General features: G+C 40.7%; 1 protein-coding gene across 2 annotated transcripts; it reads right to left on the minus strand.

Annotated features, from left to right (window-relative positions):
• Positions 1–247: 247 nt before the first annotated feature.
• Riox2 (ribosomal oxygenase 2) lies at positions 248–22854 on the minus strand. Of its 2 annotated transcripts, none has more exons than XM_026787054.1 (10): positions 22741–22854; positions 16964–17426; positions 14738–14857; positions 13669–13797; positions 10574–10677; positions 5829–5931; positions 4883–5054; positions 3040–3128; positions 1425–1514; positions 248–1059 (listed from the first exon to the last, which is right to left on the minus strand). In XM_026787054.1, the coding sequence occupies exons 2-10, from the start codon at positions 17396–17398 to the stop codon at positions 901–903; spliced, it is 1401 nt and encodes a 466-aa protein (XP_026642855.1). In that variant the 5' UTR covers positions 17399–17426; positions 22741–22854; the 3' UTR covers positions 248–900. The 2 variants fall into 2 exon arrangements, with proteins under 2 accessions (XP_026642855.1, XP_013208543.1); XM_013353089.1 differs by lacking the exon at positions 22741–22854 and adding an exon at positions 22391–22505.
• Positions 22855–27536: the final 4682 nt, after the last annotated feature.

Raw genomic sequence — 27536 nt, forward strand, 5'->3', positions numbered from 1 at the left:
ATCTTTACTGCTTGTCTAACTACAAATGTATAAATAACATTGGAGCACTCACCAGGTATCCTGGTGTTAACCAAGATGTCCTAAAGTGGCAATGCTCTTAAGTATAAGTCACTATCTTCCTCGAGTAAAGGAAAACAGGGCTTCTATTTTGTCTCTGCCACCTAACTTTCTCTACTCAGTGACAGACAATTCAGGGTCAACAGCCTGCCCTTTCCTGAGATGGACAAAACTAATTGAGACACCACTGCTTTCAGCCTCAACTTTTATCAGAAAGAAAACAATACTCTATTTTTACATAAGTACTTTAAAAAATACCAACCTCTATGCACTTTAGACTCAAAGACCTCTAACTTTTAAGTATTTTTTTTTAATACACTTGGTCTTTTCATGTATATATACTGGTCTTTGGGTTTTTTTAGTCTCTGGCTTTTCTGTCATCTAAGCAGTGTCTGGAAGCCCCTCACAGGTGTGGCAGTATTTCATGAAACATTTACTTTAATGGGGAAAGAGGTCATGTAAACTCAAATATATGTATATATTCATTGTAAAAACAATAACTTTCTAAGTTTTGATTGTTAAAGTATTTTTGGAGCCACTGCGGCTCTTTAAAGGAGTTATTTTTCTTCCAAAGAACCAAGACAAAGCCAGGTTAATGACATAATTCTCTACAACACATGTCCTGGAGCTGTGCCTTTTCTACAACACTGGATTAAATAAACTTGTCACAAGTCCTGACCTGCTCTCCCTCTTGTGTCCGTGAGTACGTGTGGAAATGTGCCAGCTTCTCCCTGCTTTGCGGTGTAACCATGCCTCCACCCAGGGTGTTAACACCAGGACTCACCTAGAATTAAACTCTGCCTTTACTGTGCATAGGAAATAACAGTTCTCTGTATACAGGCACTAGAATACTTGTATTAAACACTCCGTCCAGAGAGATATTGCCAAGTTGCTCTTTTCTTCATCTGTGTGAAGTTTTAGGTCCTTGATAGGCACTGCTGAACCACTCCAGATTTGCTTCAGAGCATCCATATGTGATAAAGGAAAGCGAAGTCCATAAAGCTTTAGAGGGATAGATTGTTTAGTACCAAAGGAAAAGAAAATTCTAGATTTTTGCATAAGCTTATAGAATTCTCTCATATGAAATGTTTTAGAAAAAATTATTTACTTCAACGGTAATTAGATAATTCACAGAAGTAACAATGTACTTCAACAGTAAAGTTGTTGCAGAATGCTTGGCATTCATCACACTTTTCCTTTAAGGCCACACTGTGTTTTAAAGCTGCTGCCTTAATCATCCATCCCTGTGCAAGTGTCCTATCAATCAAGTAAAATGGTGGTCCACACTGCACATGACCTTCAATTACAAGAAATTATCCCAGCCATAACCCAAACAACAGGAAAGACATGTTTTTAGGTGAACACACCTGTGTTTCCTCATCTTTTCCCATCATGTGTGCCTGTCTCAGATTCTTCAGAGAATGATAGATGTAAGCCATCATTTGTGGAGCTTCATCCTTTAAAGAAAATGTCAAGTTATCAACAAGAAAAAGACTGAGGGGTTCAGCACTAGGAGGGTTTAAAAATAATTCACCACCAAGAAAAATCTTTTGAGGGGAGCTTGGGGAATCCTCCCTGTGTAGCTCTGGCTGGCTTGGCAGTAGCTATGTAGCCTTAAATTCAGAGACCTGCTTGACATGAAGGCATACAGCATCATGCCTACTCCCAGGAAAATCTTAAAGCCTTGGGCCTTGGTCCTCCACCAAAATTTACTCAATTCTGTTCAGAATCCTGTGGGCACAAAGTTACAAATACAGCTGTTGATACTTGAAGTCACTGTTTTAGAGAAACCAGCATGTTAAAGAACTTGATTTATGTGTCAATTTATCAGTGAGTTTCTTCCTTGAATCATCTGCACTTTGTTCTATCAAAATTTGATGTTTCTAGGACAAACTAGTAAGTTATATGTTTCTAGGACAAACTAGTAAGTTATAAAGTGGCCAATTGTTGAGATATATGAGCTATGTTATTTTAGTAAATAGTTTTAGTAAACTTCCATTTAAATTTCAATAGTGTCAAAATGATCTCTACTCCCTTCTGTCCCCATCCTAAATGGGGCAACCTATTTTCTTCCACAACCTTCATCATTCCTTGTCATTGCTTAGTTAATAAAGGCCTGGGCCAACATACAATGTCTCACACTTATTAGTTATCAGAATCATTAGGCTTTTTTGAAAACAAGGTATGAGTGTATACTTCAGTGGTTTTATTTATGTCATCCTTCTCCAGGCTTTTTCCCGATGGCTGCAACCTGACTTTTTGCAACCCCCTCAATGTTAGGAATTAACAGGTAAATCCCTAAGTATAGAATAGTTCTCACAGACTTAGTATTCTTTGGGGCTTAATAAATGGAAAGAATACATTTCAAACCAGGTGAAACTTGAGAATTTTTTTTCTTAATTTTTTTTTTATGTCTATAGGTGTTGTGCTTGTATGTATGTTATGTATACCACCTACATGACTAGAAATTATGGAGGACAAGACATTGACTGCCCTGGAACTGGAGTTGGACAGTTGTAAGCTGCCATGTGGATACTGAGAATAGAAGCTGGGTTATGTTTAAGAGTAGCAACTGCTCTAACTACTGATCCATCACTCTAGCCATAGAAATTTACAATTTTAGAAAGCATTCCTATTAGCCAGTTTGGAGAACCAATCACAAAAAAGGCCAAATTATAGGCTATAGATTTTGTTCTCTATGATCTACACTAAAGAATTTAAGCCAGATCTCTACAGTATAGAGAATGAGAGGAACTGACACAGGGAAATTCAAATCAAGTTCTTCATGCAAGAGCAGTGTAGCCTGCAGTAGATTAGAAAGCAGAGAAAGAAGAGGATCTGGGGATTAGGCTAAGCCCTAAACTCCCTACAGAAAGGACAGTTTAGAAGAGGAACTATGAGACAGTCATTATCCGAGTGGAGTAACTTGAGATTCATGGCAGTAGTATAAACAGAGGACATCACTTCCTTCTGCATACTTACAGATTGATTCTCATCTGGCCCTATTGTGAGGACAACGTGGTCTCTAAACTGCAGTCTTATTGTGCTGTCCAGCGTTGGGAACTTTTCAGCTAGAACAGAAAACCATCCATCAAAAAGGAACCAAGAGATTCAAACTTGCTTGCAACACATCTTTTAGCTCACATTCTCCCAAGTACTCACTCCGACGTGTATGGTGATAATTAAAAGTGCAGCTTGCACCCCCATGGATCTCATTCTTACAGTGATACAGACATATCATTATGTAAATAATAGCACATATCATTATGTAAACAATAGCACAAATTAATAGTGAATTAGAGGGCCAGGTGTGGGGCTCTGTGAGAGGGTGCTTCTCTAGCATGAACCTCTGTATGTGTGCCCTGTATTCAATTCCTAACCCCACACACAAAAAGTACATTAAATAGGTATAAATAAGCCCACCAAAGCACAACAGATGGAAAGAAGTGTGTTATTTTCTGTGCACCGTGGAAGGAATGAGCTGTATGACAATGGGACATGATCTAGTGCAGTAAGTCGAGCATTGTGTCCTTTAAGACTGTCCAGTCTTTCTAAAGTAAATTAAAATTAAAAGAACCATAAAAAACAAGCTGGCCTTATAGGGTCATTAAAGAATCATAACTTTAATGAATATAGTAACTAAACTTGGGAAACCATTAAATAAGCATTCTGAACCATATATAGAGATCTACTTAGCAAGTTACATTCTCCTAATAAATTACTGGTAAAATATGCCAGTGTTAATAGATGCAATCAAAACTAAATGCTAAGCTTCCTTCAAATACTGTATAATAAAGATGTATATAGAATCACTGTAAATAGGGCCTTATGTTCTTTAGTGGTTGTCACCTCCTGATAGGTAAGATAGGAAAAAGATTCTTGCTGGCCTGAGACAAAGGGTTGGCCCCAGTCAGCACTAGGTCTCAGCATTCTCTTGAACACTGCTTAACAGAACACCACTGTCAGCCAAAATTACGGTGACTGACAGGTCAAAATGTAAAAGTACCACCATGCATAACTGTGTCTGAACTAAAGCAAAAATGAAAACACTGCTCAAATTATTAATGACCCAACCCTCCTCTACCCTGCTTCCTGAGTGAAGGTGCGGCTTACCTGAGGTAACTTAAGCCTCAACCATTGTTTCCACACACTGGGTAATATAGAAGAGACTCACCTACTTCCAGACAGCACCAATTCATACCAATGCTTTGCTTCCATGAGTCCTCTTGAAACTGAAATGCCCTAGGTTAAGCCCACACACTGTAAATTCTTTCTAATGCCTTTTTCGGAGATACTCCATAGTTCTCAATGTGTGCAGCTTTCTCATTGCAACATATCAAATTATACAACTTTGAATTTGGGAACGTATTCTTGATAGCTTTTGCTAAAGGACACTGCCATCACCTTTCTGGCAGTGCATTATATCAGCTGAAGACTAGACCTATCACATATTAGCCACCTACAACTTGGGAGATCCATGCTATCTTTGACCATTTTTTTATTTACCTGGTGGTGACAGCATTTTAACAGGCTTGCCTTAATTCTAATAAAATGTCAATATTCAAGTTCTCCAACAGTTCTCAATATGAATAAATGACTACTCAAATACATTCCTCAATCAAAATTAGTTATTTTCTAAAACACTGTTGACAAGTTGTTATGAGAGCAGCATTGTCTGTCAAATCATATACACTAAGGAGAGATTGCTGTCCACATGAAGCCTAAAATGTTTCCTATGTTCCATCAAGACAGAGACCACCCAGTAAGGCATCAAGCATGCCCCAATACACCCAGCACCCAAAAAGAAACATCAAGCTCTCTCTACCTGGTTCCAACAAATCTGTTCCATTTTCCAAGAAGTAAGGAGGAAGTCTGCACATGACAAAATCCTTCTTCATGTCTGATGGCAGCAGTCCTTTTCTGTCTTCTAGCTGGTCTGCAAGAGTCCTGAGAAAGCCACTCACCTTTCTCTTTGCAGCAGTTGGGGTTTCCACTTGCTGAAAGTAAAGATGTGAAGGCTGACTGGATGCTGGTGGAGGTAGCTGCCTGGGTCAGTTTTCACTGCAGTAGGCTGAGCCTCAATCTCAACACTATAGCCTAACACTCACTGATATAAAAAAGTATGTCATCCCATGGTGGGGAGGGACAGCCTGGACCTTAAGAAAGGGAAGCCTATTACTTCCTTGCTCATCTTACATTGTCTATCACTTGTTAAAATGTAAATAAAACAATAATTAGAACAATTTTCAGAATTTTGCTTAGAAAGGGGGCTAATACAGTACGGTCCAGGCTCTGTCTTTGGAAAGCAGGTCACTGATGACCTTAGGTAATGGAAGCAACCTCTGTTCTACGCAGCCTCGATCAATTTACTGTCTACAAGCTAGCCAAAGTGTACTCCTATTCCAAATGCAGAAACATACACCAAGGCCCAGGTCTGCATGTGCCTCTTCTCAAACTAGAAACCTGATGTGTGCTCTGTACAGATCTGGGGCCATGTTTACCTCTTCAACTATTTATTCAGACAATATTCTCAGTCTTACTACTGCTTTGAAAAATAAAAACAAACAAAACTACCAAAACAACAATCACAGATGGTCACAGAATGGCCCCACATGAAGCCACACTCCATTTGCTGAATAAATCCTGCAGCTCAGCACAGAAGGCTAGCTCATTTCATCTTGGAAGAATGCTCTTGGGTCCTTAGGAAGCAGGGCTTTGGCTTATCTGGTCCCCCTAGCTTGCCACCTCCATTTCTATCTGCTTGTTCTTACCATGAGCATCCTCCGGGGTATTCCAGTCCTTAATGCCACATCTTCCTTTGCAATGTCAAATACAAGCGCAGAAATGGAATCCAAAAGGAAATCTCCCCATGAACTAGAACATGAAACAAGAAAATGAAAATAACCAAAGTAGGTAATGAGCAAACAATATATGTAAATACCCATTTACTAGCAATGCTGCCAACTGGGGTCCTGCTTGCTCATTTCCAAGGACTCAGAAAATTAAAGAGATACTACTACAAAAACAGAACTTCAAAGGATCAAACTAAACACAAGCCTCTATGGGGACAGCTTTATAGAAAATTCTGGCAGTCAATAAAAGTCCTAGATAACAGACAAATCTCTACTTGTGTTGCAAGGAGGGCACGCTTGTTCGTCCCGACCGCCCAGCTAGCTTAGTCCCGAAATAACCACACAGAAACTATATTAATTAAAACACTGCTTGGCCCATTAACTCTAGCTTCTTATTGGTTAACTCCTACATCTTATTTAACACATTACTTTTAATCTGTATATCACCACGAGGTCAACCAGAAAAGTTTCAGCACATCTACCTCCGGGTGCAGATCCATGGCGTCCCTCTGACTCCGCCCGAATATTGTGTATAATTGTTTGTTTACATTTAAAGGGGGATATGATATAGACATGAATAATTTGCAGTGGTATGAATCTTGGTTTATTGATACAAATTTAAGGTCAATTTTGTTATATGTATTTTTGCTCTTGATTAAGGTATTGTGATTGTGTAGTTCATTTAAAAAATGTAATGTATAATTTAAAAATATAGGTTAATAGATAATCATCTTTAATAGTCAAGGTTGTAATCATGTTAGTTAGATTTTCTAGATGTATAGATATATTTCAGTTAGTTAGGTATTCAAATCTTTCAGAGACCTTCAGAATATGGCATTTAAATGTTTTAAAATTTTAGGACTTTTCATAACAGTGAGACACATCTGCTCCTGGCAGCACCAATCTACTTCAAGAGAAAGATAGGCATTAAAGAGGCTCCTTATGGATTTGGTTAGCCATTTGAACAAAAAAAAAAAAAAAAAACTGCTCTTGCCTAGACTGCTTCCCTGGGCATACAGGACCTGCCCCCCCCCAAAAAAAATGACTGCTAAACTTGCCTAAAGGTGAGATGATCCTTCGGGGTTCCTGTTTCATAAAAGAGTCTGCAAGACATTCTGCAGGATACAGAAAAAAATAACTAAACTGTCTTTAAAATTTTCTACTTCATAAAAAAGTTTGCTAGATAATATGGGCCTGCAGGCTGAAGATGGATGCCTCAACAGTTCAGAAGAATTTTCGGTAACTGTCCAGGCAGCGAGAGGTCTCTGTCAATTGTAGAGTTTTGGAAGTTGCTTATAATGTACTTCCAGTTTACATAGGTAATATTATATCCTTCTAAAGTCTTCAATGGAATTGAAAAATTTATATAGTTTTCCTTAGTTATGATAAAAGATAAAGTAGATATAAATACTGTGACTACAATTCTCGCTTGATAACTGTTTTGTTATATGTAATTTTACTATGTTGAAGCCTTCCTTTTTGTTTAAACAGAAAAGAGGAAATGGTGTGGAGGTCCTTCTGTCTTTGTGTTGCTTTCATTGGTTAATAAAGAAACTGCTTTGGGCCTGTTGATAGGGTAGAATTTAGGTAGGCAGGGAAGACAGAACTGAATGCTAGGAGAAAGACAGGCAGAGTCGGAAATATACCATGGATCCATCAGAGACAAACACTGGGAATTTTACCCGGGAAGCCACTGCCACGTGGCTATACACAGATTAATAAAAATAGGTTAAATTAATTTAATAGGTTAAATTAAGAATTAGCCAATAAAAAACTAGAACTAATGGACCAAGGAGTGATTTAATTAATACAGTTTCTGTGTGGTTATTTCAGGTCTAAGCTAGCCGGGTGGCCAGGATGAACAAGCAGCCCCTACTTGAAACATACTTGAACAGTGATACGCCACATTTTACTTAATAAGAGGGAAGCTAGCCGGGCAGTGGTGGCGCACGCCTTTAATCCCAGCACTCGGGAGGCAGAGGCAGGCGGATCTCTGAGTTTGAGACCAGCCTGGTCTACAAGAGCTAGTTCAAGGACAGGCTTCAAAGCCACAGAAAAACCCTGTCTCGAAAAACCAAAAAAAAAAAAAAAAAAAAATTAACTTTGCCTCCTCTGAGGTAGTTAGAATTGTCTCATTTCTGCCTCTGTGGCAGTTAGAATTGGCTCTTTCCCAACCATGTACCAGTTTAAGTAAAAAAAAAAAAAAAGAAACACTCTGTGGGGTTGCTTTAACACTTCTTAGCTTATTTAAACACCAGCAGATTTCAAATTGAGGGCTATAGACAAGATGAAATTACATACAGCTTCTGCTTCTGAGGAAAACTGGCACTCTCCTGCTTCCCATCCTAGAAGAGAGGCAAAGGAGGGCACAGAAGCCTCGAGACATACTTTCCCCAAAACCTCCACTATGTGATGGTCACACTAATGTACGACTTAATGCCCCAGTCTCCATAACCCTTGCTCAATGTGGAGGACAGAGCAGATCTGTGAACGAGGAAAACACATGCTCCCTTTGCAGGGTTTTGGGTGGAAAGCACATGCCAACAGCTCATATAGGAATTTGATGGCAGACAAACAGTGTTCTTCTCAGAGTAAGAATATTGATCTTGGGAGTTTCTAAAAATTAGGAATAATAACACCTCCTGAGGGATTTGCTTTGTATTACCTAATTCAGTCTGCAGAAGTCCACACAGCAGGCCCGTTACTTCAATGATGCCTCTTTGAAAGGCGTTAAGAGGAAGCTGTACATTTCCTTACCAGAGTAGGAGCCCAGGTTCAGAGCACAGAACACCTCTCAGATTACATTTTTGCATTCTAACTCCCTTTTTTTCCTATCCAAATCAGGTCTAGACTAGGTACATCAGTTACAGTGCCCACTCACAGCCCAGACCAGCAACCTATAACTTGGAAAACTCTTCCCTAGCCCAGATGATTGGTTTAAAGTAACAAAAGATGGGCGGAATTGATAATATTATATATACAAGGTGCAAAGGAAAAGGAAGAGAGTGAAAAAACAACAGGGCTGGCAAGATGGATCAGTGAGTAATGGCACTTGCCAGGAACGTCAGATTGTGACCCCTGGAACCCACAGTGGGAGGAGAACACAGCTAGCTAGCTCTAGCATGCTCCCCCTCCCCCCAAGTTCTTGCTCTCACACACTAAAGAAGGCTTGGAGTAGTTAAAAGAACTTAGCTTTGATTCCCAGCACAAACATATGGTGGCTCACGGCTATCTGTAACTCTAATTCCAAGGCACCAAACACCCTTCTGTGGCCTAAAAGGGCACTAGACATATATGCAGTACATATGTACAAACACACATTCAGCCAAACATCAACATACAGGAAACAAAATAATCTTTAAAAACAAGGAAAAGAAAATTAAAAAAAAAAACAAATATATGATAATGACAAGGGCAATGAAAGGAAAGCAGGAGTAAGAAGGCCAGAATCCTACCATAAAGCCACCAATGCTCTGACCAAGCAAAATTAGGAAGTGAGGGATTAACTGTGTAACTGTGATGATGGGGAACCAGAAGACAGACATTTATAGGGCCAGCTATGTGAGTGCCAAGCTCACACTCTTCTCCCTCCCTCCATTGTCCCTACTCTTCTTTTTCCATGTGTGTGAAAATGTGAGTATATTTGTCAGTGTGTGTGCATGCATGCTGAGGCCGGAGAAGGATATCAGGTGTCCTGTTCTACCACTCTCTGCCACATTCCTTTGACAGAGGGTCTCTTAGCAGAACCTGGAGCCATGCTGGTAGCCAAGTCCCAGTGGTCCCCTCATGCTGTCCATAGCACTAGGGTTATAGGTATATGCACACCACTCCAAACTCCTTTACTTTTACATGGATGCTGACATCCAAACTGAGGTCCTCATGCTTGCATAGTAAGCACTCTTATCCACTGGGCCATCTTTCTATCCCCCCTCCTCATCTTGACTGGCCTCTGAGATTTTCTCTTCTTTATCTAGTCAGGTATTTTCAAAAATGGAAACCTGATACCAAAATTTAGGCCTTCCAATTGTGTGCAAGTGGCACTAAGCTCAGGCAAGCCAGGATGCAGCTACTTCCCCTAGTAAATCTCCTGAACATGGGTGAGTTTCAGGGAGCAGTCATGAGGAAGCAGAGTTATACTTACTAACTTGTTTTACAAGTTACTGCTCTTCAGTAGGAGCAACAGGATGGTCTTTGATCCTGGAATGCCTTCTCCTACCTCCCACGACCTTCTGACCCATGCCTACTTAGTCATCTATTGAGACTCACTCAGATGAATGTCAAGTCTTCCCATGAGTGAGAGCCAAGTTAAGCTAAACATATTCTTCTAAGCTGCAGGGATCCCTTATAACCTTCTGTGATTATACCCATGGTTACAGGTTTTCTGTTTTTCTTTCCCTTGCCTCCCTACGGTACCCTCTGTCCTCTATTTTGACACTTTCCAGTATCTCTTACATAGAGTGAGATATATGAGGTTGACAGTAGGATATCTAGCAGGCCAATCACACAAGAAAACATGTCAAAGATATATGGATGTCAGCAGAAGCAGCAGCACAGAACAAAAGGGAAGTAGACAACAGCCTCAGGTCTATCCCAAATGTGGCTGTGGTGAGCGATAACTCAGAACTGTGCTAAGATACTAGGTTAGTAGTAAGCAAAGGCCTTACTTGTTCTGGTAGGTGCTGATGGTCACATGAGTAGAGTGGGTCAGACCTGATGGAGTTTCTGCCTGATGAATGGTCCCTCTGGGAAAGTACAACAAATCACCAGGCTTTAGGGGAAAAAAAAATCAGAGTTAAATACACATCAGTCTTTTTTGCTTTAAGATGATAAACAAACATGTTTTAAGTTCTATATTCTAGAAATCATTGTTCCAGGAACAGTTTCTGTGCTGGGTTCATAAGGTATCTATGAGCCCATCACTGAGTTTATTTTCAAGGAAACACCAGCGGTATAGGATTGAGATGCAAAAGAGGTTAACACCCTGTTTCTGGGGCAGCTACTCCTCTTTCAGTCATAGAACCAGTGCAACTCGCTTAGTTTCTCTATCACGAAAATGGGACAACAGCCCCACAGCCTACTGCATTATTCAGAGGATTAAGGAAATGCTATTTCCAAGCACTGGGGTAGCAATGGGGGTATGCTTTTATTACAGTCATTGCCAATCTTCATCTCTTGAGAATTTTCCTTAGATCTTCCTGACAATATCTTTACATCGTACCTACCATGAACTTCTCAGAGCCTACCCCAGAAAAGAATGAAGTATAGAACATAGATCAATATATGGACAGATAGATGATCTAGATTTAAGAATCTATCCTATCTCTATCTAACCCTAAAATCTGGATGAAATTAAAAATCAGAGTTTTCACGGAGAGGGGAGAGGTAAGCTATTTCTAATCTATCCTTTTCTCTCTTCTAAACCAATGACAGAAATACTCTGTTCTTCTGCCCTGAGATACTTTTGCCTTAATCTCATCCAGAATACATTTGTCTAGTAACTAAGAAGAAAAGGAATCATGAGCTGCTCAATTCCTCTTTCAAAGTAAAGAAAGCACTCATGATCTGTTGAAAACTCAGGAGCCTAGGAAACAGTGCTCAAACATATCAGCTTAAAGGGAATTTAAAAGATGTTCTTCAAAACAAGAGAAGATACACATGTCTGTGTATGTGTGTATAAAGTACGCATATGTGTATGCATGAAGTATAACGTGTGCATGTATGAAATGTACATATGTGTGTGTGTGTCCTTGTGTGTGCTATGTACATATTATGAAGTGTACACATATGTGTGTGTATGTATCTCTGTGTGTGTAAGAGCTTGCTTGGCTGCTGGTTTACTCTAAATGATATCAAAATGGCAGTACTTCAAGTAAATAAACATTTTTTTTTTTACTTACACACACTGTTTATCAATTCTGTACTACCCTGAGGCCTTCACATATGTATTTCATTCATTCCACGAGAATTTGAATGCTGCCCTCAGTCCTTTTGGGAAAGAGAAGGATGCAAATTCTTCCCAGAAGGAATGAAGTTCTGCTAGCACCAGTGAGGCCATCTTAAGACTTCTGACCTTAGGGACTACAATAAATTAAATCTATGTTGATACAACAATCACTATAATAAAGAGACTTAAAGACATACCAACATCTCACCCAAGGAATTTTATTGTAAAGGAAGTACCAAAATGATACATTTCAATATCCACAGCCTGCAAGGTAAATATTATGATCTCCTGATTTAGACAAATAATTTTTTGCTAAAAGGAACTGCAGTGACATCAGCTTAATTCATATCTATCTATGCCACATCCCCAAGCTTAGAGTAGAAGGGCTTCTGCATCCTGAGGCCCACACGTAGACCCTCACAGGCTAACTAGAACAGTGGGAAGGTGGATAAGGGCTTTGACTTCTATATCACAGTGTGGTGGTTTGAAAAAGAATGGTCCTCACAGGTTCATGTTTAAATACTTGGTTCCCAGTTGGTGGTTGCTTGGGAAAGATTAAAAGGCATGGTCCTGCTGGAGGTGTGCCACTGGAGGCAGGCTTGAAGCTTTAAAAGTCTCCCTGCCTGTTTGCAGTATGAGATGTGAGCCCTCAGCCACTCCTGCCATCATTACTTCACTCCTCCATTATGGACTCTAACCCTCTGAAATTGTAAGTCCAAGTAAGTGATTTGTTTTATAAGTTACCTTGATCATTGTGTTTTATCCCGCATTACAAAAGAAACTAATACAGAGTCTATCTGAAGAGGCTTACTGTGCAATCCGTGTTTACCAGGCCCCACAACAGAGAGGAATGTGAACAGGACAATGCATTTTGAATGAGCATGATTGTGCTCTAGTAAGCTATCTAGCAAGAAAGCATTTTGGTCAAAGTGCACATAAAAACATCATTATTTATTCATATTTCCTATAATATAAGCACCCAACCAAAACGAGGATACTGTTTCCTCCTAGCTTTTGGCAGGCAAATCTTAAAATCAGTAAAGAGATATAGGTACAGATAAGAATTAGGCACTAGTTATACCCTGAAGATGCAAGAAATATGGGAACACTATCTACACACAAAGTAAGAATCTCTGCAGTGGTCTAAGTCAATCATTCTATATTGCTACTAATGAAAATATTTCCTAACAAAGGGCATGAAATGAAGTGTATTTATGAAGTATTTCTGTATTTCTACATGCTTTTCTCAGGATCATCTCCCGCCTGAGCCCGGCCATGTTCTCATCCAAACTAACTGAGCAAGATACCGAGGAAGCAATACATGGTCAAGCTACTTGGCTCCCTGGAGAAGGAAGTCATGAGCACTTTCCTAGCTACTACTCACCTAGCAACCCTATGCTGGGGAGGGGAAGGACTACACTATCAGGAAGAAAACAGGTGGTACTGGAATTTCTGCCAAGAAAAGGAAGGGCACCTTGGCTGTGTTCTGCTTCCATGCTAACAATGAGTTAAATGTGGAGAAACAAGCCAAGGTCAAATCTTCACATTTATTTTAGAGAAGTTGGTGATTCAATGAATTCAATTTATTTCTGCTGAGCTCAATCATACATGGAGACAGGACAGTTCTGGAAGATGAACAGAAGACTACCTTAGTTCACTTTTCTTAGACCTTACAGAGGACCCTGTTCTGGTGGGCAACAGTGAGAGCTACTCATCCCTGGAATCCTCAGGATACATTCCCACAGGGATCTTTTCACTACTTGGAAACTGCCTGAACTTGTCATAGTAAGAGATGCGCATATGCCCCACCTATACCTTCAATATAAAGTCGTGCGTTGGTGTGCCAATCCGGGCCTCAGGCTCCACACTGTACTCACGTGCCAGGGGCACTGTTGGGGAATAGAGACGCCAGTGTTTCTCTCCCTCCAGCTGCAGGATAAAAACCTACAGAAAGCCATACATCCGAGAGCATGAGAAAGCTTCCTGACAACCTGTAGGCAAGGAGCTTCTAGAACCTTCAAACATCAGCAATGCCCACCCCTTACACAAACCTATGCTGTCACCTCTATTAATCAGGAACCATGTGGCTGCACAGAGGAAAGTCATAACCTCTGATAGAAAAATCTGATATAAGAACAACCCAAAGCTTAAAAATTACAAAGAGCCTCGGCAGATATAAAAACACTAATTTTTTATTCTTCATTTGGCTAAAACTATCTTAATATTCTCCTAAGAATATTTAAAAAAACACTTTGGACAATATGTTTATAGCAAATAGCTCTCAGAGGAATAAAGGGATTTTTTTTGTTAATATCTGTGTTCACACCTTGTATAAGTACAGAAATAAAACTACAAAATAACCAAGTCAATGAGTTAACTTTTTTGGAAGTCACATAAGAATGAAATCAACACTTGTCAACGTGCCAAGGCTTAAGTAGAACCAGGACCTTCATTCAAACTGCACCAAGATTTTTACAAGTGGAAAAAATACACATATTGTTGGCAGTCACTGAAAACGGACAAAGTAAAAGCAAATGTAAGGACTGTGATCTTACCTTACTTTGTAATTACTTTGTAATTTTTCGTAAAAGTCATTTTTTTGTTTGTTTCTATAGAGAATTTCCAAAAAATCCTGTTTCTAAAGACTGTAATTTTTAGTCTTTTTATTAGCAAAGCTGCAGCCAGGCCCCTGCCTTGAGGATGAGCAGGAACCAGTCTAGGGAATACACTTTAGCTCACATACCAACTTGGAGATGAGGTCAGGATCTCCAAAGAGGTCAGAGAACCAGCCCTCCAGAGTAATAACGTCAACCCTGACAACCGACCAGGCGGGGCTCTCAGCATCTCCTGCTTTCCAGCCTGGGCACTATGATTCCTCTCTTACCTCGACATCATCATAATGGGGAGGGAGGCCTTGAGATCCTGCTGGAGTCATGTATACATTTGAGCCGACCAAGGAGCCAAAGTAACTTTCCAGCTTTTCCTGGATCCTCCAAAACTCATTCTTTGACAAAGAAAAAAGAAAAGGAGTGTGAACAGAAAACAAAAAAGCAAATGTGCTAGTTATGATTTCCTATGGTGATGCATTAAGCCAGTCTAAGGCTCTAACAGAAAATAAGTACAACAATTTACATTTGGGAGCTCCTGAAAAATAGTTAAAGCAAGGGGAGCAGTCTGGGAGGGGGTACAGACAGGAATGAGAACAAGCTGAGCTGAACTTCCTCTCCAGTCACTCATCAGCTGTAAGGCAGACTGAGGAGCCATATAAGCCAGAATTGAGAGATCTGAGTTACCTAATACAAGTAAGAAGTCCGCAAGTGGGCCTTGTAGATAACAGCATATCCTACTTCTAAGTTCTTAACCCCTGCTAATTTAATACCCTTTTTAACAATTCTGTCTCACAGAGTAGGAAATCATTAACACCAGTTTACAAATAAGGAAAGCAAAGCAGAAAAGCACACAACTATTAACCTCAGCTAAGATACTAATCTGGGCAGCCCAGCTCCAGAATCTACACCTTCGAGACAATTTGGAAAAGGCAAGTCACTTACTCTAAACACATACTAAAGAGACTAAGCTTCATACATATGAACGAACAGTGATTGACACACAGATGCTATATTATAAACATTTGGCTTGTCGCGTATACCAGTGAACATGGCTGGAGTTTTATCACTTAACTGAAACGAATCTAGTGTTAATAGCAGGTGGGGAAGAACTAAGTCAGCATGAAAAAAGCTTTTAGAGATGAAGACCACCACATTTCCTTATTTACAAATCTGAGGGGTTCTCTTTAGCACACAAAAAAATAATTTAATGGCCTCCAAATAGCTCTGAAGAGTTAACAGAGCTCCCAGAGAGCCTAATTTATTTTGGATAGAGGCAACAGGACCTGGCTCTCTAATTACTTGGTATCTGGCACCACTAAGAAGCCAGGCCTCGGCTCTTGCTCTCTAGTGTCCCAAAGGATCTTTTAGAAATGTATAGTAAATTTGTGGCTCCATAAACATCAGTTACCACTGAGTGGCGGAAAAAAGCACTGGTACGAAATTGATGAATTATCTATTTTATTAGGAGCTACCCAAAATGCTACCAGTTCTGCTGCTTTCCATTTATCTTGGCTGTCTGATTTTTGTATCTTCAAACTGTGCCTTATTAAAAGATGTAGAATCAAACCATGTTTGTCAAGGTTGCAGTTACAAGCTCAGTGACTATACTTTATTTACTAAAGGATGCTATCCTCACTTACAATGACCACCCAGAAGCTCAATGTCACAAGTTCTGTTATTAATAAATGCCTTTCTTGGCTACCCATCTGGTAAATCATCCTGTCACAGCCCTCAACTCTGAAGCCTCCACTTGGAAAGATGTAAACAATAAAAGGAAATAACCTCAGTTTTCACCTTGATGCTCCCGTGTTACTTAAAATACAGCAATGGGGCAGAACACAGAGATCCCTCCCACAATATGCAAAAATTAATCAGTGCATTGAACACATCCTAGAGGTGCAATGTTACTTTAATAAAGCTATAAACTTTAGAGTCTGGTTTCTGCAGCTCTATGATACTTAAACTATCTACCTATCATTGCTGGAGATTCAAAATATCTAGCCAGAGACTGGTTAGATGGCTCAGTGAGTGAGAACATCTGTTTTACAAGCAGAAGAACCCAAGTTCAGCTACTTAGTATCCACGAAAAAGCTGATATAGCAAAGAACTTTTGTAATATTAATACTGGAGATAGGGAGCAGAGACAGTTGAGTCCCCAAACTCACTGACTATCCAACCTAAGCAAATGGTTAGCTCCAGAATCAGTGGGAAACCCTGATCTCAAATATATAAGGCGGAAGCAATCTAGGAAGATACCCAACATTCTTCTGTCCTCCCTCCACACATCACACATGCATATATAAGTGAGCACATTACATACACAATTTCATCAAAAAGGTAGATGTCCTCCTAAGTTCAAATGTATTTAAAGACCAAATAGATGTTATGCGTTCTCAAAATGATTTTCATCTTCAAATCATACATTCAGTCTTAAGCTGATGTGTGGCCAAATGCTACCGTTTTCATATGTATGACAACTTTGCTATGGGGAGATCCATTACCTTAAATCTCTGTGGTTGATGAAACTGAATTGTTGCCCTCTTCTGATCAAAATCTTTTCTTAGCTGAAGGAAGTGTACTTTGCCATTCTTATTTAAAACCTTCTTCTTCCCATTGATGCACCGGCAGACATTCACATCTTTTCCATAATACAACCCTTGAAGGCAGAGCCTTTTCAGATCTGAGAATCTGAACAGAGACTGGTAATAGGTGGCCAGTGAAGGGTTATCCCTCTGGATGAGAAGGGGCTTTTGTTCCCAGAATTCCTTGAAAAACGTCTCTACCTTGATGGGTGAGATTAAACTTTCAAAAAGAGCAGTGGGGCTGTCGAAATTTAATGTGGACAGCTTGTCAGACTCATCTACCCTCGCCTGCTTACAGAGAACAGGCCCATCTTCTTCTGGCCCATTCACTGTAGGCTGTGCTTTCTCTGACATTGCTCACAAAGAGGGAGGAAATGCAAACCTGCCAAAAGAACAAAAGACATAGTTAGGAATACAGGAGCACACACACACACACGTGACTGCAACCACTTTGCCTCTTTGAGATTAGTCAGTACTACTTCCTTCAAGATGAGACTGCCTTAAGCCAATATCACTTCTTACAAGATGATTCAGCCTTAAACACCACTGAATTTATACACTCATTTAAGGAAAACACAATTTTCTAAGTATACAAGCACTAAGTCCTGGAAATCATTATTAATTAAGAGACTTAATTATCCCAAATTAAACCATTCAACTCTCTCAGCAGGTCTTACTCAAAGGTTTAGCCTATGGCCACAGAAACAGTGAAACCAAAAATCTTAAATTTGGCTGTAATCAGCACCATGTCCTGAATTTAATTAGATGCCCTCTCTATTACAAACATTTGAAAGAGAATCAGGAACAGCCGTCTGCTGCCAGGTGCTGCTCAACGTAATACCATATTAAACCTTCCCAGTAGAAGCCAATGTGCCCTTGGCACTGACGTCACCTGTTGCAGGAGGTCCTTCCGCTCCTCCAGCCAATAGCCGCTGAGATACCAGCCCATTTGGGGCGTGGTCTCTCTCCCTTTAAAAAAGCGGCTATTGGCTGGAGGAGCGGAAGGACCTCCCGCAACAGTCACCTGGTGCCTGGAATGAGACTCTGAACACTGCAAACTCCACTTTCAAGTGAGATTATTCTTGAGAAATATCACTATCAGGGCACTTTCCCTTTGCCCATTAGAAAATTAAAGTTTTAAAAATGAAGGTTAAAAACAGGTACATGACAGGTCTTCAAAGATTAAATTTTTTAACTGAAACAAGACATCAATCACCACCACCATTAATCTCTAACAGCACTTCTCCAATTTAACGTCAACAAAGGCATGAGGCATCAAATGGACCAGACACCCATGGTGACAACACTGCTGGTCTGTGGCACACATCTGGGTAGCAAGAGGATAAACACTCCCAAGCACCCCCAAGAACTCTTATTACTTATATAGGTCCCTTTCATGTAGGTATAAGAACCATTAATTCCAACTATACAAATATTCACAGAATATAAAATTTGCAAATATCATTTGCAAAAGCATGTTTGATTTTGGGGTGCCTGCAACTATATAATGAGATATGTAGTCTAAGCCTGAAATTGTGTATTTGAGATAATCAACTAAAGGAGGAAGGACTGATTCTGGTTAAGTTTCAGGGGCTTTCATCTACTGGATGGCTTTGTTGTCTGGGGCTTGTGGAGAGTCTCAACATCACAGTCAAGAGGATGTGTTACCTCATGGTAGTGGGGTAAAGAAAATGGTAAGAGGCTAGGGTACTAATATCAAGGGCAACCTTCATGAACTAACTTCTTTCTACCAAGCCCTGAAGAGTCTACTCAGAAGTGCCAAGACAGAGGCTAGCAACCTAGCTTTGAGCACAAACGCTGGGGGAAGGAGGCCAATTTAAAATCAAAACCATAGCCAAATGCATTTGTCCTTCATATACAGTTTATATGTACAGCCTGGGGGTAATTCTATGCCTACTTCATGTACCTCCAACTTGAGGTAAGGAAACTGTTTTCACTTACAGCATCAGAAGTTTGGGGCATATCAGATCTGGATTAGGAATGTTCACCTTCTACAGTTTTCTTTTTTGTCTTTCTGATCCTGAGAAGAGGTTCCGTTTCTCTGATTCCTAACAAACTGCCTATTCCCAAAGAAGGCTGAAAATCATAGTGCTTATAAAATACCAAGTGTTCCTCAAGGCTTGTAACCTAAAATGCTATCACTTCCTATTGTGTTGAGTTACCAGGATGCAAGAAGCTGTCTTTCCCTCTCATCATCTCTGGAGCATTTATCAATTCTGCGGAGTGAATGAGTATTCTGGTCTTGGAAGCTCTAGAATGATCTGTAGCAACTAATTTTTAGAAGAGCTTTAAAAATGCAATCCACATGTAAAGTAGACAAATTAAAAAGTGGAAACTGAACAAGTCTGAAACTCTAACAGTCTGATTTTTATTTTAGCATCTAAATTTTGTAACACCAAGAAGCTCAGTTCTTTCAAGAAGCAGAAGAGCATAGTGGCAAACTGTGACAAACTTATCCTACCAAAGCAGAGTAGGACAATCTGTAAACGTAATGTTAGGATATGAGCTCAATGAGATAAACTTTCAGAAAATACTTCCGATATTCATTTTAATTCAAACCAAACTGCTTCAATCTTAACCCAAGTAATTGAAGCTTTGGTGATTTTTTTTTTGTGAAAAAAAAAAAAAAAAAAAAACAGCCGGGCAGTGGTGGCGCACGCATTTAATCCCAGCACTTGGGAGGCAGAGGCAGGCGGATCTCTGTGAGTTCAAGGCCAGCCTGGTCTACAAGAGTTAGTTCCAGCACAGGAACCAAAAGCTACGGAGAAACCCTATCTCGGAAAAAAAAAATGCCTGCCATAGCTGGAATTCTGAAAAGATATAGAAATATAAATATGAAGAAGGACTCCGTAAAGAACTCTTGTGTAGACAGTGAAGGAAGAAGGCTATCACTCCTGTTTGAAAAGCCAGCTTGTGGCTGATACTGGGAACTGGATATTTCTGGGGAGTTTTTTACTACCATAAGATAAAATACCTAAATATGCAAACAACACAGTTGACACCCTTTCTTCTGAAGGTTTGAGCTTTTGGTACATGCCAGGCAACCTGGTGGGCAACTGTTTCTACCTGCTGATACAACCAGGTTCTGGAACACTTGAGAGTGGCTTCATTAGAAGACCCTGGAACCTCGCACCTGGTCACTTCAGGAATTCATCCCATGCACATTTCACGTAGCAAATTACTGGGCCTCTCACAATAAACTTTTAAAACTGTTAAGACTATTCTCTTAGAGCACTAAAGGTGCTATCTTAGGGTACTGCTGTGATGAAACACAGTAACCCAAGTTATCTGAAGAGGAAAAGGTTTATTTGGCTCTCATCATTGAAAGTGAGGGAAGGAACCTGACGGCAGGGGCTAATGAAGAAATCATGGCCATGGAAGGGTACTGTTTACTAGCTTGCTCCCCAAGTCTTGTTCAGCCTTTCTTAGTGGAACCCAGGATCTCTAGCCCAGGGAGGGCCATACCCACAATGGGCAGAGCTCTCCCCCATCAATCACTAATTAAGAAAATGCCTTACCACTGGATCTTAGGGAGGCATTTTCTCAGTTGAGGTTCCCCACTTTCAGGTAACTCTAGCTTGTCTCAAGTTGACATAAGACTAGCCAGGATTGGTAACTTCCAAAGTAAACGTATATTTAAGGCACAAATCTCTTACCCTCACAATTGCTCAGTTTGATATTTGAAGATGAGAGGGGGATGCAGGTCAAAGGACTGTTGCCTTGAGAATAACCTCTGACTGAACTAGCACAGTCACCAAAAGGTATGGTTAAAGTGCACAAAATACTTAACAATAAAACCACTTAAGGATTTTCCCACCTACAATAGCCAACAAAAGTCAACCCCAAGATATAGAACTTACCTTGCCTACTATTACACATCTATTTCCCCCCTTTATTCACACTGAAATGATCTGAACCCCAGTCAATTAGAAACTAACTTGTATGCTACTGGGTAAATATATACTTTACCATACACAACCTTTTTTTTTTTTTACAAGTTTTGATGGGCAGCGCATAGTAGGTACATAGCTACCCCATTAAGCCTTCTCCAAATATCCCAACCATTTTACAATTCCCCAACCATTTCAAATGCAGTAAAAGGCATAAGGTGGAACAAATTTCCAAGAAATACAGTAATTAAGAAGTAATTAAGTAAGTAATTAGAAAGGTGCGGTGCCTGCCTGTAAGCCCTGAAGACCACACAGATAAGAATATTTCTTTCTATAAAGCTAAGCGGGAAGGGGGAAACAAGCTCTACAGAGGAATTATTTTCAGTGAGTTGATTTCAGGCAGGTAAAGGTAAAAAAACTTCAAAAAGAGTCCCAGTTTACAAACTGGTAACAGCCATACCACTAATAAACTCTACAAAATATAAATGTCGGCACCCACACTACAGTTGACAAATTCCGTCTTTACATTTTAGGGCGCCCTAATTTTTCTCATGGTAAAATATAATGACAGGAAGTCACAAGAGCTTCTTAAGGGACAACAGCACTGCCAGTAACAAAAGTATACCAAAATTTCAAAAGCCTTACCAAACAAAACAAAACAAAACCAAGCCACAAAACAACAGTTGGGAGAGACAGGGGGCTTGCACGAAAAGACTATTCTGGGGGAGTCACCACAGACATCAGTACTTACTAACAGCTGGGGGGAAGGGGGATTAGGGGTTCTCTCTCCACCTGAGCAGTATTTTAACAGCAAAGCTTCTAACTCGCAAATTTCTAGATGGACATCAAACCTCTTGGATTACCACTTCTAATGCTGGAGGCAGAAACCTATATTCACAGACATTCTTAATTAATGCGAGGCCCAGCAATCTAAAGAACACTGGGTTGATCTCGGCTCCATGAAACACACCTGACAACTGCATCCTTCGGGCCTGACAGATGGCTGACCACCTGACCCCCACATAGTGCAAGGAAAGACTCCCTCAAATTGTCCTCCGGCCTTCACTGGCACACCATAACATGTGTGCATCCACACATACAGAAAATAAAGAAAATGCTGAACTTTAAATTATATGTCGCTGTAACAAGATCAGCTGGAAACCTGAAGTAACTTTTCCGCACGCAGAAAGTTTCATTAATTCAGAGATGTCTCACTGATTGCTTTGGGGCTTTGTGCAAACAATACGAATCATGTCGTACTAATGTACTAGGGGGTAGGGGGAGCAAAGAGGTCACAAAAAAAATGATTGAACCCCAAAGTTACAGGCATCCTGGTTATAAAGTGAGCCGGTAAAGCACGTCTCCCGGGACCGGAAGCGCAGGTACTGAGCAGTGGGACGAGCACCCAGACTTCCTGAAACCTGTTTCTAGTCACCTGTTGGACAACCAGGGGTCCGGCAGTCAAGTCTTCCCCACGAAAAGAGAGAAGGTGCAACCGACGCCGCACTCCAAGTCAGGACCGAGCGAGCAGCCCCGCGCCCCGCCTCCGCCTGCAGCAGCTCCGCCTGGGGCCGCCGGGCCAGCACGTGGCGCACGCCCCTCCCCGCCACCCGGTCTGCGCGCGCAGCCTGGCTCTAGCACGCCGGGGACCGGGGACCGCGGACCCCGCCACTAAACCCGCGGTCCACGCCGTCCTGTCCCCAGCCCGCCAGCCGGGCCGGGCCCTCCGGAGCCGCACCCCTCAGCCCGACCCCAAACACCCAGGCACGGGACCACCGCACTCACCCCGCACGGCCTGTTGCGCGTGGCTGCGCGCTGTCAGGACCACGGCATGGAAGGGCGGGGCGGCGTGGGCACGTCCAAGGCGTGCTCCCGCTCTGGGCCCCGCCCCCGAGTAGTGGCCCCGCCCCCTGGCCCTGGGGCTCCGAACCGTAGCACACACAGCCCCGCCCCTGCCTACGCCTACTGCGCTTCCTCTGCCTGGTGCACTATTGCAGGCCAGAAAGGTGGCATCTGTGAACCTAAAAATCAGAGGATGTGAACTTCCTTTTTATGGTTGATACTTCCGAATCTGAACTTAGGGGGAAATCTAGACATTTGGACAATTCCCTTTTCTAACACATGCACAGAAATATGCTGTTGTCGCTTGGTCCAAAAAAGATCAAAATTGTTTTTCTTTACTGATGGCTTTAATATTTATACAATTATTACTACCCTAACAATTTTGGTACCAACCATATTATTTAAACGTCTTATATTTCATTCCAATTTTTTAAAAAGAATTTTATTGACTTTTTTTCATACAACTCCTGCCGCATTCTCCCCACCTCCCTACTTACCAAATTCATGTTCTTTCTTTTTTTCAGATAGATAGATAGATAGATAGATAGATAGATAGATAGATAGATAGATAGATAGATAGATAGATTTTAAAAGCACACACAAAAAAGCATGGATTTTTTTTTTCCTAGCCAGCTATTCCTGAGTATGAGGCCTTCCCTAGAGCGTGGCGAATATACCCTTTTGCACTTGGGTAGGTCTTCCATACGCTGTCAGTCTCCATGAGTTCATGTCAGCATCAACCCTGTAGTATCTGAAAGATGTTGTTTCCTTGGAATCATCCACCTCTGGCTCTTAAAGCTTCTGCCTCCTCCTTTTCATGGATCATTGAACCTTGAGGGGAAGGTTTCATAAGAGGTGGGGTTTTTTTATTTTTTTTTTCTGACTGCCCAGTTTTTTAATATAAGGAAACTGAGAAAGAGTGAGTTCAAGTAACTAGCTTTAAAGAATACAACTGTTGTCTAACAGAACTGGAACATGAATCAAAGGCCCACTGGTTGTCTTTTGTTGAAGCAGGGAAGGTTTACCAAATTGTTAATGACTGACTATCTTATAAGCAACAGAAACCTATTTGTTTCAAAGCCAGGGACTTCAGATATCAACACATTCTGCATTTCAATGTGTCTGGAATGGGTTCACCTACCCAAATTTGATAAATGAGCCCTTTGGTGAGCATCCTCACAGGCTGGAAAGGCAAGGCAGCTCTTTAGGATACACACACACACATACATATACAAACATATATAAGTATATACACATTCAAATATATACATGTATATGCATATATGTGCATGAATACATATACACTTATATGTAAGTTGAGTGTGTATATATTTATGTGTATGTATATATACATATATATAAGTGCATGAGTCAACTATTTGTGGGAGCTCTACCCACAAAATCTGACCTCATCCCAAAGGCAGTGCTACTGGCATTGGTGACTTGATTTCACCGTCTACATCTGGGGTAGACACAGATATTCAGACCACAGAACTGCCTCTCCTTACTTTCTTTAGGCTTCAGTTTCTGCAGCTATGGTGGTGCTTCTTTTTCTCCTACCTAAGAAAGCTGCTGTGAGATCCCAGTGACACAGAGTAAGCCCAAGAGTCTCAAAACTCCAAGGGGCTAGGCACCTGAGAAGAATTTGACAAATGCCAAATACCATCTCAAAAATATCTCCAGGGGATGAATTAAATACAATTGGCTCTATGAGGAAACGCATCAAGCAAGACAAATTAATGTAGCCACAGCACCTTGTGATAATCCTTGGGTTTAGTAACTTCAGAAAAGCCAAATTTGCTTAAGAATGGCCGAGTCCAAGGTCTTCAAAGATTCTGCATGTGATAGCTCTCCCGAAATTCAAAATATTTAATTTGAATAATATATACCATCACTGACTAGAAAAATTTACATATTTATGTAATTGTGTAAAACTACAGGGAATAGGAAATGTGCTTAGTTCATTTTGAGAATACCAATATTAAGTATTTATTACTTGTTCTTCTAGGACTGAGTTAGCCTTCCTATTTTCCTTATTGCTTATAGTACAGCTTCTTTTGCAGTCTGATTTAGACTACGTAATACTTTCTTATTAAATGCTACAGGCTTCCCTTCCCCATAAGCTATAAACAGTAGATGAAAATATGACTGTTCTCTTTACTTGAGATGTTTTGTTACTTATCATTTTATCCATAAGCCTTGAGATAGACTTATTTCTAGTTCTTATGTAAAATGGGACGCATTCCCTTATAGATACTTTAGGGTCATCTTTGGGGACACTTATAAAGAAGTAAATACGGTTGTATAGAAGATGCTTTCTAGCATTGTACAGATGGACAGAGCCCAGCATCAGGATGGTAGATTGATTTTTCTGCTTTTTGCTTTAAAATGATCGTGAATAGGGCCTGGAGAGATGGCCCTATTCACTGGGTGAGAAGACTTACTGCTCTTGCAGGGGACTCAAGTCCAGTTTCCAGCACCCGTGATGGTTCATATCACTTCTGTCTCCAGTTCCTGGGAATCTAATGTGTTCTTCTGGCTTCCAAGGGCTCCTGCATGCAGGTGGTGTGCATACCTATACCAAGGCACACACATATACATAAAATAAAGAATAAGTCTTTTAAAAATCAAGAACTAAATGTGACCAACTGCTCAAAGTGATTGTACTCAGGAACTGACAGTTTATAAAGTCATCACTCAAACTTCCAACAAGATGAAGAACAAACTTCTGAATATAAACTGCTTCTGAATTTAGAAAAAGGACTCTAAGAGAGAAAATTATACAATGCTATTTATTCTTTAAAAGTTACATAAATTCTAGAGAATAACTGAAGGGTACACCAAACAAGGCTCTTTACTTGAAAGTTTAGTTAAAGCTGCACACTGGAGACATTTAGCATTTTTCAGGCTCCATTTTTAAAGGCTTGTCATGAAGATTACTAATAAACACAAAATCCTATGGGGAAGAACCACATGTGAGGGAAAAGACAGCAAGAGACTAAGTTATTGGCAAAACCCACCACTGACTCACAGGGAGAATGACGGATTTAACCTTAGGAATCCCATTTTTTAAATATCATTCAGTCAGCTTCCCTAGAGTTGATAAGCAAACAGCGCCCATCGCCCGTGGCATGCCAGGAATAAAGTACTCTACCCCTGAGATGTACCCCACAGCAGGGGTTCCTGATCTTGGTCCTCTTGGCACTCAGGTTAGTTTAGTAAGTTTTTGTGTGGGATGCTGTGCTATGCTTTGTGCAGACTGATCAGAATCCTTGGCATCTAGCACTAGATGCAAAGTTCTGAAACCCCAATTGTGAAAACCCAATAATTCCTATGCTTCAGAGAATTTCTTCTGGCAGTAGCCCACCCCAACTTTTAGATTGATACTACAAAAAAGTTACCTTCTCCAGAAGTCCCCAATAGTGCCCTGGAAGGTTAAATACAAGAATCCAAAGAGGTCTTATGATGATTATACACATTTAAGCTACACAAAGGGAAGACTGGAAATTTAAGGGAATTTTGAGATGTAGATAATTTGGGAGAGTCACAGGTTATGATCCAGAAAGGAAATTAAAATAGCATGTCTTCTCCATCCATAAACCAAGTAACAATCACTCCAAAGCCTACACAGAGACTTGGTGTGTCTTCAGGAGGGTTGCCGGCTGGGTGCAGAACTGTGAGGTCTACTCCTTCTATTCTCATTGGAGCAGTTCTTGCAGAAGATCCCAGCACTTATGGAAGCATCTGTGATTCCTGAGACATGGCTCTGGAGCTTTGGGGTGGAATGTGAATTGCAATCAGTATTAATAACTGATTAATTAATAACTAATTAATTCTTTCCTTGAAGATTCCAAAGATGGAAGCTGGTCTTGTCCCAAACAGCAGTCAGAGACGTAAATAAAGCCCAGTGGGCAGCCTGCTCTGACACCATTATGGAATGCTTAGACATGCTCTGGGCTGTTTGTGGAAGTGACTGGCTCAGACCACATGACAGTCTTACAAGATCAGGCCAAGACCTAAAATTAATTCCAGTGACGCCTAATATGGAAACCTCCCAAAGAATCATCACCTGCATTAACACTCTAACACAGACTACCAGGGACAGGTATATAATCTGTGGGACCCCCAAACCAACTGAAAATGCAAGTAGTTTTTTAAAAACTGCCACTAAAAGTATTAAGATATAAAAGTAGTCTTTTCTTTTGCAGTATCTCTCTTTGCTACCATGAATGCTTGTTTGCTTTTACTGTTAAATGTTGTACTGGCTTGGAGGGTAAGTGCATGAGTTCCCTTGTCCTTTAGGCCATTCATTGCCTTTCTAGTGTTTAGACGTGTGTGAATCTCTGTGACCATCTAGGCTAGCTGAGTGCCAATCCCTATGAGGCAAGAAGGAAGTCTAATTGAACTCTACAGTGTTGGTACAAGCTGCTAGAATCTAACACCAGGCAGTTTATTTTAGGCATATTTAATGTACAGCACAATTTGGAAAAAGATTCCCAGTGATGATTAACTTAATCCCATGTACACAATAGAGCTTGACTACATAAGGCATAAAACTACATCGAAACTCTTTAATGTGTGACCTCAACTGGACAGTGGTGGCACACACCCTTAATCCCAGCACTCAGGAGGCAGAGACAGGCAGATCTAAATCACATTCAACCATTAGAACTCATTCTCAAGGAAAGGCCCAGCTCTCCACAGATTTAGCGAGTCAGAGCCCAGCACCCCACCCCCCG

The sequence above is a fragment of the Microtus ochrogaster genome, chromosome 2 (genome assembly GCF_000317375.1).
Source record: "Microtus ochrogaster isolate Prairie Vole_2 chromosome 2, MicOch1.0, whole genome shotgun sequence".
Classification (NCBI taxonomy): domain Eukaryota; kingdom Metazoa; phylum Chordata; class Mammalia; order Rodentia; family Cricetidae; genus Microtus; species Microtus ochrogaster.

Coding starts and splice junctions, on each gene's coding strand:
- Riox2 (XM_026787054.1), bottom strand. CDS start 17,398: ATGTCAGAGAAAGCACAGCCTACAGTGAATGGGCCAGAAGAAGATGGG. Junction 13,798..14,737: donor CCCATTATGATGATGTCGAG/GTAAGAGAGGAA, acceptor GGCTTTCTGTAG/GTTTTTATCCTGCAGCTGGA. Junction 1,515..3,039: donor GGCCAGATGAGAATCAATCT/GTAAGTATGCAG, acceptor TTTTCTTTAAAG/GATGAAGCTCCACAAATGAT.